This window comes from Mycteria americana, chromosome 5, assembly GCF_035582795.1.
Source record: "Mycteria americana isolate JAX WOST 10 ecotype Jacksonville Zoo and Gardens chromosome 5, USCA_MyAme_1.0, whole genome shotgun sequence".
NCBI lineage: Eukaryota > Metazoa > Chordata > Aves > Ciconiiformes > Ciconiidae > Mycteria > Mycteria americana.
Window position 1 is genome coordinate 46126900 of NC_134369.1, and position 10705 is coordinate 46137604.

A 10705-nucleotide genomic window follows, 5' to 3' on the forward strand; every position below is an offset into this window, starting at 1 on the left:
ACGGCCCAGGTCTCCATCAGTGCTGTAATACCGCCATGCTGATACACAACAAAAGACCCAGCATCTCCTGTGAAATGGAAATCCTCCTTTCTAGTCAGCTCTAATTACAAACAGCATACCATGTTTAAATAACCGATAAAGTAGGGCATCAACAAAGAAGCTGCTCTTTGCATCTCTGAGATTCATACAGCATCCAAGAGCTCAAACATCAAGGAGAAAACAGCAGGTAGCTTAACTCCCAAGATCTCTCCCCTGCTGTTGTTATCATTGACAATGAAGGCAGTGTTGTAAGTGCAGAGTGCAATGGACAATTCATGCACTTAGCGTATCTTGCACTCTAGCTACAGGCGCGTGATTTTCTGAAGAAATGATGACAGGATCAAACATATTCTGGCAGATGCTCACAAAATCAGAGCCCCTTTCACTCAGTAAATGACCATAAAAATGCTTTGAAGATGACAATAAAAAGTTATTTAATCATGTTCAAAACAGAAGCACCTGCCAAGTCAATATATCATTTTTTACATGATTGGCTGGTACAGTGACAATAGCAAAAAATGCAAAGTGAGGCTGTTAGGAGCAGCTACTGGCCTGATTCTATAGTAGGCATAGCCTGATGGTGGAGAGAGAGAGCAAGAGAAGAGGAAAGAAAAGGCAACAGAGTCACACATACATTTCCTCAGCCTCCTGATTTTTCAGCTCCTTTTCCCAGCTGTTACAAGGTGCCCTTGGGAAGATGTCTGAAGATGCCCTTAGCAGCCCCCATTTTCTGTGAAGTCAGTGCCAGAGGGAGAAAGGACAGCGACCAAAAGGAGACCTAAGACAACCTGGGTGATCTTCATGCTGCCATAGCAGAGGGGAAAAGGTGCTGGGGAGAGGGGTAGAGTTCTGGCCTTTTGGTAGCATCGCTGCCCTAGGATGTCTGCAAGCTGGTAGGTGGGTGCTGCTAGAAATAGAGACATGGCGAGTGTCATGTGCGGCTGGGCACAGATTTATTGAGAAGCCCAGGAGAGCCAGTACCTGCCATTAGCAGTGTGGGCTGTGGGACCTTCTTTGTAGAAGAGCCCGTGTTGTTGTTTAGCCCCACCACTATCCTCACAGCTGCATCTACCCCAAATTCAGCAACTCTTCTAGACAAGCCATTTACCTGTGAGGTGGTACCTGCAATCCTAGCATTGAAGAGCTTTCCAGCTATATCTGGTGTAGTTCAAAACCACCTCCATGATACTGATTGATTGGGCTCTTTCATGATCAGCTGAAATTAAAGTAGCCCAAGGGTGCTGATAATTTACATGGGTTGATGACAGAGGCCGTTCTGGCACTGGAAGTCCACCAGGGTAGCAAATTTAGATATGCAGATCTTAAGGCCAAAAGAGCTTGTTCTGATCAAGCACTGTCATCTCTACTGCAATATGAGCCATGGGCATCCCTGGAATTAATTTTGAACACAAGGCCAATATGTATGATTAAACTAGAATATTTTTTTTTGTTTAAATATCCCATTCAAAATTTTCAGAGTCAGGGAATTTGCCACCAAGTTGTGGTAGAAATGGCTAATTATTCTCACTGATTAGGAGTCAGGCCAGATTTTGAACTAGGTTTTATCTAACTGTTGGACCTCATTAAACTTTCCAGCAAAACTGAAGAGCCTTTTATGACCAAATTTATGTTTACTGTGTGAGTGCTTTAACTTAGGTTGCTTCTTCAGTCTCTTTGATAAGCTAGAATAGACAGGACACCTACCCCAACCTTCACGCCACAGGATGATTGCAAAGCCTTCACTTTTCCTGCAGCTCTTGCATGATGGCTCTTGAGTACTTCAACATCTTTCTTAAAATGTAGACACCAGAACAGTACTCCTGTAGCAGCTTCAAATTTCAGTGTACCCAAAATTCAACTCTCTGTTGCCAAAGACACATTTAAAACTAAAGTACTCAAAGCAGAAAACAATAATAAACTCTAGGTTACTTCAAAGCATAGATAAAGTTAATTTTCAATAGCCAAATTCGAATACACACATGTTAAAAACATGTCACAAACATACACATTGGTACTGTAAAACCTGGTTGGATAACTGGGTCTGAAGATTACTCAGTGGTAAAATTAGTTCTTCAAGATTGTTATGTTAGACATGAGTAAAGAAAATGGAGTGCTGAATTACTGATTTAAAAAGAAAAGATGAGGAGGGAAGAATATTAACACAATCTCAACTTTCAGTAGAAGGCAGGTAAACCAGGCACAGAGGAAATAGTTATGGTGACGAAGGCAGAACTTCAACACTGAAGACACAAACAATAACATTGGCATGGCGTCCTGAGGTCAATGTAGGGAAAGGAAAGGGAAGAGCTGAGTAAAAGCAGCCACGTCTGTCTTGTAACTGTATGTGCAAATAGCACAGAGGATGTTTGGCAACATAGTGCTCTCTGAAAGCAACTGGGACATGGAAGAGATCAGGAGGAGCCCCCAACCAGTGCCCAGCTAGCAGCAGCAGATGCATTTTCTGAAGTGTGATGGCAAAGCAATCATCACGGATGATACTGTATTTTGCAGAGAGCAGATGTGTCCAATTAGGAGCTCTACGTGAATGCATACAGACAACAGAAAGAGGCAAATCAACAGCTTCCAGAAAAGCACTGCACTAGCTATTGGGCACCTTTCCATACTGGGCTGCAGCCTTTTCAGGGAAGTTTACTTTGTCTGGCAATGTTGGAAAGTCATGAGCATATGGGATAGGTGTAGAACTCCTGTCTTGTATCCAAGACAGGATACAAACCTTGAAGAATGGCTACAGAAAGACAACAGTAGTAGAAAAAAGAAGTAAGAGGGTCTATACAGGTTTTATGAAAACAAGTGAGCACGAATATTCACATGTCTGAGCAGAGATACAACAGATGGCAGTGACCTTCAGTCTTTTTCCACAGTATTCAGATATGGAGAAATATCAGTAGTATATTTTCTTCTCAATTGCCCTTTTATCACAGCTAAAGAAAGACATGATTTACTTAAATACATGTAATGTGTATGGGGTAAGGCAGGGAAACACCCCAACATAGCACCAATATACTGAAATTCAACTATATAATTCATATGTAATTACATAAATCAATCTATTTTATAAAAATAAGGATTTTTTTCTCTCCAGATAGGTATTTTCTATATATTTTTAAGTGGTTATATTTACAATTTAGTAAAATAATTATTAGTGTTGAATATCATAAAGTCATTAACTTAGTACCAAATCTCCCATCCTCCCACAACAGGAAAATAAGGAAGTAAGAGGAAAACTGTGTTCCCAGCATACAAAGTCTGATGCTTCCTTGCCAACGAATACTGCAAAGCAAAATACTGGGGCTGTTGGGAATGTCAAGAGATCATCTTTGTCCTCAGGGACACTGTGAACTAGTGAGCAGGACTGTCCTGCATGTCAGATGCCCCTGAGGAATTGTGTGAACTAGTGAGCAGGACTGTCCTGCATATTAGATGCCCCTGAGGAATTTGTCTGACTGCTCGAAAACAGCATGGACAGTCCCATGGAAATGGACCCTCTGGGCTCCAGAACTGGTGAGGAGATTTACTCTTTTCGTTGTTGCTACTGGCTTGTCTACATCTTTTTCCTGTTTCTCTCTGTTCCTTTTGTCTTTTAAAGTATTCCTTATCCAGAGCCAAATTCTGTCAGATTCTGAAGAGGATATCTAACTCCCAAGTTTAAGTATTAGATGGAGGAAAGGCTTATGAAGAAGTAACTAACATGGCATCATCTCTAAATGATTTGGTCTCCTTTTGTTTGGGAAGGCAGTCTGAGACCTGTGGATGTCTGAAATGGACTCGTTCTCCATATTGGTCCTGAATATAAAGAAAGGTATAGCTCTGGTCTGGAGAGAGGTGTCCCAATTTTTGCTTGGGAGACCTATCTTTGGAGGGTACATTTCCAACACGCTTCATGACCTCTTTTAAATAGAAGAGGACTGGAGAAAACAGGATGAAAACTGGCACAACTGCCACCATCCTCAGTCTAGATACCTGATTGTCTTCACTGTTTAGAATGCAATTGTAAGCCTGAATATGATTAAAAGTAATCCTGATCTCATAGCTCAGTAATCTATGCTTAGTGGCAGGCAGACATCTCTCATGCCTGTTAAACCTTGTAGATGTGTAAGTAAGTGATTTTTTATCATATTAATAATGTTAGTTACTGCTGATCTGAGCTACTCTACTCCTGCGTGATACTTGAACAGAGCTGTATGCTTGAGGAGCATAAAGCAACTTCTCTGACATGGGCAACTCTGCATCCACTGCTTCCTTTCCCACAGGAAGTTGCCTTTTAACTAAGATGACTTAGAAGCCTCCTAGAAGTTACATGAGCTGCCTGGGGTCCTTCTGTTGTTGCTGATGCCAGCGGCACTTGACTCTTTGTCTGATTTGTTTTATGTCAAGTAGATGGAGTGGAGTCTTTGCTTTGCAATTCTTTGGTCATGGCAGGAATTCTGGAAAGAGTGCACTACCTGATGGCCAATAGGTATGGGACTGGACCAATGCTCAAGGGTTGGAAGCACCAGCTGCAGAAAAGGAAAATGCGCTATCTAGGCTTTTGGTGAAAGGGCTGAGTGCCATTAGTAAGGCTCAGAAAGTGCTATGCCTTATATCCTAGCTGTTCCCATCTTCTCAAGAAGCAGCAGTTATGAATCATTTGAGTCCAGTAAGACGCTTCCTTCATCAATGAACTGTGGCTTATGAAGGGCAGTGAGTGCAGGGAGAGCCAGGCCTATGCTCCTCTACAGAAATTGCTGGGTACCACTGGTTTCTGAAAGCAAAGTGAAGTCACTGTCCCCTCCAGCGTCAACTGAGCTCTGACCAGGGTGGAAGGCTTACTCCTATTGAATGCTACGAGGTAGGAGGGGCTGAAAAGTCCAAAGAGTTTCCACAGACCTGACTTGCACTTAGTTAACAGCACTGATGGGTTATTAACCCAGACGTACATACTGCAAGGCTGCCAGGAGCCTTTCCTAAATCAGTGATAAGAGAATTTATTTTGGTGCATGGCAGAGTTCTGCTTGGGAGGTGATGTTTTTCATCTGTTGCAATTTTTTAAATATATCGTGTGCACATCCAAAGACTAATGATGGGCATGCATTGGCAGGGGCACACTCAACTCATTCATAAATTATTGCAAAGAAGCTCGATCATATGCTCTTTCAGAGTTATTGACCATTTTTTGGTGGCAGTGTAATGATTTGTTTTAATGCCTTAGTTCTGAGTTAACAAACATGTGCCCTGGGACTCCCACTGAAACAGGGCTGGGCCTTTGCAAAGTCAATAGTTTATTTACTGAATAAGAATAAAGCACCCGGGAAGATGTTTGAAGATGTTAGCAATGCTTTTCATTAGCTGAAGATGGCATTTAGGTCTTGATCATGGCATGTTTATTCATTAGGTTCAGTGAAATCACAGGCCTGTTTGCAGGGTGAAAGTAACAGTGAGACCTGGTGGGCAAAAGAAAGGGAGAAAAGGCAGAGATTGTGTGTGCATTCACCCCTTTGAGGAGGAGGGGGAAAAAAAAAAAAAACCAACCCAAAACCAAACCAAAAACTGAGATGATTTTGTGCCTTATTAAAAACCAAGCCAAAGTAACAGAAAATAGACTGAAATGCAGTAGGTTTCTTTTGCCTCAAAGCTGTTATCAACGACATTTGTTAAGATGTATCTCCTAGATATGGCTTAACCACTGGTAAGGTTAACAAATCAATTTTCCTTGCTAAATACACTTAAAGTTTAGACGGATTCATTTGTTTCTATCAGGAAAAATATTTTCAGTCCGACCCTATCTTCTTCACAAGACTTTTTCTTTTAGTGTAAATCTCCATAGTCTATTGAAGTGACTCATTATTTAATACATTCTTCCTTCTACTTGGATGAATCAAATTCAGGGTGCTGCTTTTCTCAGTACTTGAACCTGACTCTATCATCCTCCCTCCACCCCTGTTGCGGTTACCTCCCCTCAGCCTGCAAGGGCACGACTTTAGCCTTTGCCGGCGCCCAGGAATCACTCCTTTCCCACTCCCTGGGCTGGGTGAAAGGCAACGCTCACAAACCGCCCATTTTGCGTAAAGAAACCCGCATCAGGGGACGTTGCAGCCGGGCCCCGGAGGAAATCACTGCAGCCTGGGGCCGGGAAGGGAAGGGATGCCCCAGCACCCTCTGTCGTCGCCCGCACAGCCAATAACTGGTAAAAGCAGTAATCGAATGAGACCTCCTATTTTGCAGCCGCTTCCTATGGCCATGTGTGGGCTCCAGGACAGGAGAGCAGCCCAGATAACCGAGGAGCCGGGGAGGGAGCCTTCCGGGTGGGATGCTGCCAGACCCTCGGCAAGCTGAGGGAGGGTAGATTTGGGCCGGGGAGGAGGGGTCTTCTCCTGTTGTCTTTGTTTCCGTTTCTAATGACGATGTCACACTGTTTCCACGGCTGGTCCTGCTGCATAGCTGGGTCGCAAAGAGTTAAAATGGAGAGCAGCATGTGCACTTTTAAAACTACATGCGACAAAGTCCATTGCTTGAAGTCCGGGTCCCTTCTCCCCCCGCCCCTCCCCAGCTTCCAGCAATCATTTATTATAAAGGGGTTTTATGATACAAATTTGATAATCTCCCATACACATTGGCACTGTTCTAATTGGAGTTGTAAGCCCATAAAATTCAAGCCCTTTGTTTTCATGAAGGCCACAAGGTTTTAAAAGATACTATTGTACCGCCTAAAACCCATAAAATTGTCACTAGGGACTGATTAAACAGTCCTGAATTGAAACAGTGCGGATTTTGTCTAGGTCCTTTTCATGCACAACAATGCTCTTTTCAACCCCCAAGACAAAAGGAGGTTTAAGGAGCGATTCTCTGGGAGATTCTTCTAAGATAACCCCATCCATATGGGAGACAAGGTGGCCAGCAGCTGAGACGAAAAAAAAAAAGAGGGAAAAAAAGAAAAAAAGATTTCGGATGGCAGGAGGAAAAATAAAGGGAAGGGGGAAAGACAACAACAAAAAACCCCCCAGGTGACACAGAGGCTGTATCCCCCCGGGTTCTTCCCGCACATCCCAGAAGCCTGGTCCGCTCTGCATCTCAGCCTTGGCACATAGCCCCCTGCCCAAGCAGGGAAGGGGATGCAGGTGGGAGGACCAGCGTCGCTCCATCCTCCCCGACCTGCCCTGCCTGCAGCTGGGTCGGATCCTCCCGCACGGAGGCCAGAGGAGACACCGAACCGCCCCGGTGGAAGAGACGCAGCCCTGGGGAAGGCAGGGCCGGGAGGGGAGCAGGGCGATGCTACCGCCGTCGCGGCCGGGGATGCGGCCAAAAGCACCCACGGGAGTGCGTGGGTGCTTTTGGCCGCCTCCCCGGCCGCGACGGCGGTGCCTCGCAGCCCACCTCCTCGGGGGCATCCCCGGGATGGCACGACGCATCCCAGGGACACATCTGGTCCGAAGTAACCCCCTTCCAGTGAATAAAAAAAAAACCCCAAACAGCTTCTGCGGGTCCCTTTCCCTCGAGAGCCTCTCCTCAGCGGGCAGGTTGTCTGCATCAGTCCCCGTGGGGTCTTCGCTCCCAGATATTCCCCTCCGCGTTCCTGATCCGTGGCTCCCGTCGGAGGGATGGAGGCGCCGGTCTAGGCTATATTTCAGAGACCTGGATTTGGGGGTTTTTTGAGGGTTTTTTCCCCATTGGCGGTTGCCAGGACAATTATATGATTTTTTCCCCCCAAATTAATAAAACCAATAGTTCATCAAAGCGTTTCAAAACACAACTCTCTGGGAGTTACAAGGCATCACTATTTTCTCTTGACTACCCTTCCGCAGTCGATCTTCGGAACAGATTCAGAATAACGGGAAGATTGGCTTAATCCCGAGCCTTAAACCAGGCGGCAATGAACCGCGGGCCGGGCTGGGCGGAGGAAACCGGCGCCGCAGCCTCCGGGGCCTCGGCCGGCGCCGGGCACCGCCGCCCGCAACGAAAAGTCGGGGAGCCTCCGGAGACGGGGGCTCCGGGCCCACGCTTCCCGCAGGAAATATCGCCAGGTTTACAGTGAGATGCTTGCAGCGAACTTTATTCGCCGTTTACCGGCGCGCGTGGGTAAAATAAAGGGACTTGAAAGCGAAATTCCGCTGGCGGGATCAAGAGGAGTATTTAAGCTTTTATGGCACAGGAGGTAATCCTACGAAAAAGCCCCCGTCGTCAAAAATACACTTCTCCGCCGGGAAAAATTTATTTGCCAAAAATCATTTTATTAGTCACTGAAAGAATCAGCTATTTTAAAATAAACTAGGTCGCTAGGTTTATTATTATTTTTCGACAAGGAACCCCTGGAAAAGGAGCGGGAGAGGCGGAGGTTTCACAAAAAGAGCCGCGTCCGGCATCCGCGCCCTCGGGTGAGGCCGGCGGAGGGAGGACTAATCCAAAGGACTAATCCCGCCGCCGCCCCGGAGCCGCGCTCCGCCGCCCGGCCCGCCCGAGCCCGGCAGCCGCGGTGCCCCGGCGCGCCCCGGCGCCGTCCCCGCGCCAGGAGCCCGGGGCTGGGGCGGGCCTCCCCGCGCCCGTGGGATGAGTCCGGCCCTGGAGGGCGAAGCGCCGCCGTCACCATCCCCAGGAGACGACGGCGGGGTGCGCTAAGTGCTGGCAAGCGGGGAAGACGCCGAGGGCGGCGGCGGAGGCGGGCGGGCAGGCGCGGTAGCCCTGCAGGGCGAGGGCAGCCTGGGCGCTGCAGCCCGCCAGGGCGCAGCCCAGCTTGGGGCGGGCGGCGGGCGGCGGGGGGCTGGCGGGGCAGCCGCGGCAGGGCTCCCCGTCCCGCACCAGCACCGGCACCACCACCCGGCGCAGCAGGGCGGGCGGGCGCGGCGGGGGGCTGCCGGGGCCCTCGCTCCGCGCCCGCTTCATCTTGTAGCGGTGGTTTTGGAACCAGATCTTCACCTGGGTGGGCGTGAGGCTGAGCAGCCGGGCCAGCTGCTCCCGCTCCGGCGCCGAGAGGTACCGCTGCTGCCGGAACCGCCGCTCCAGCTCCAGCGTCTGCGCCTTGGAGAAGAGCACCCGCCGCTTCTTCTTCTTCTCCTCGGCCTCCGAGCCGCGGGCGGGGAGCGACCGTTGGGTGGAGTCGGGCAAGCTCAGCTCCGGGCCGCTCTCGTCGGAAGCTGGGGACAGCGAGGGGGTTAGAGAGAGGGGCCGGCCGGCGACGGGGCGCGGGGCAGGCACCGAGGAGGCGGCGGGCCGTCGAGAGCCGAAACGCCTCCCGCAGGGAGAGCCCCGGCTGTTTACCGGGCCGGACTAATCCCAACAGTCAACAAGAGACGTGGGCTTGTTGATGTGGGCCCTTACATCAGGCTAAGCCCCCGAACACATTAAGCCTAACCCACGGGAGGGAGCGGGCGTTCCCCCCGCGGGGGAGCGGCTCTGCCCCGGCCTCAGTCCCCGCACGGGCACGGCCGCTTCGCCGCGCGCAGCCGGGGGCTTGCGGGCTGGGAGCGTTTGGGCTCGCTCGGTGCTAAAACGCCGCATCGGGCCGCCCCGTCCCTGCATCAGTGCTTTTCTCCAGCCGCCCGATTGCCTTAGTATTTAACTTATCCCGAGGGGGGTCCCGCATCCATCCAAAGGACGGTCTCCCGCCACGCACACACAGGTATACATTAAACGCCGTATATCTGCGGCACAATTTACGTCTGTGAGGTAAGACCAATGTGCTACGCAGCTGGGTCTGGGAGCCGGAGCCTGCTCGCCGCGGTGGCAGATGCGTGGATCTAGGCGGTGGCGCCCAGGGCGCGCTCCGCGGCAGCGCGGGGATGCGAGGCACTGGGTGAGTGCTTAGCTTTCCTCCACGGTGCGTGGGGTGACCTGAAACCCCTCCAGCACAAAAAGGCAGGATTTCTTGCAACAGTGAAACGGGGGGGAAAAAAAGACCAAAAGAATCCGGGGAGCGAGCTTAAACGGTAAGCGCAGAGAGACGGGCGGACATAGCCTGAGGTTTTGCTTTCTGCCATAGCTGGGAACATGCACGGACCTACGGAAAAAAAAAGAACCTTTTCTCTCTTAAGCTCGTGGCCGGGATGTTCCTGCTGTTTCATTGTTGCAATTCAGTAATATTCTATAAAATTCCCAGCCTGGATCCCCCCGACCCTGTAGGCTACACACGCTGGCGATTCGCTTCTTCGCATCTTCCCCAAAGGAAGGGGGGAAACAAATAAAAGATAGCTGTGCGGAGATGGCGAATTCCTGTCCGTTTCATACTCACAGGGGTAGTGATTTCTGTCTGTTTCTATCCACCCTCGGTACGGCGAGCCGGTGTAGTTCTCCGCTGAGTGGTGGTGGTCAGAGGCTTGCTTTATGCTATTAGCATCCTGCTCTGGTAAATCCAAAATGCTCCTCACTGTAAAACTGATCCTGCCAGATGTGGCCATGGTAGACTGTGCACACACACCCCAAAAAAAAATATCGTCCCAAAGCCCCGAACCCCCTCCCTTAAAAGCTGCGAGGAAAGGACTGCGCCCGGTTACTGGGGAATCTCCCAGCTCAAGAGGACCTTGCCTTCCATCGCCACCTAACCCCAAATATTAGTGTCGTTTACAGAGGTGTCCTGTTTATATAAACAGTCCTCCCCGCTGCAAACACTGCCTGCTTTCAAACCGTCCCTGTCTATAGGATGCTAAGTACCTGAATTAGTCAAGTGCTAAAGCCCTAA

At 49.4% G+C, this 10705-nt stretch overlaps 1 protein-coding gene across 1 annotated transcript; it reads right to left on the minus strand.

The window, feature by feature from the left end:
• Nucleotides 1-8613: 8613 nt before the first annotated feature.
• Nucleotides 8614-10424, minus strand: NKX2-8 (NK2 homeobox 8). Its single transcript, XM_075501519.1, has 2 exons — nucleotides 10259-10424; nucleotides 8614-9164 (listed from the first exon to the last, which is right to left on the minus strand). The coding sequence occupies exons 1-2, from the start codon at nucleotides 10422-10424 to the stop codon at nucleotides 8614-8616; spliced, it is 717 nt and encodes a 238-aa protein (XP_075357634.1).
• Nucleotides 10425-10705: the final 281 nt, after the last annotated feature.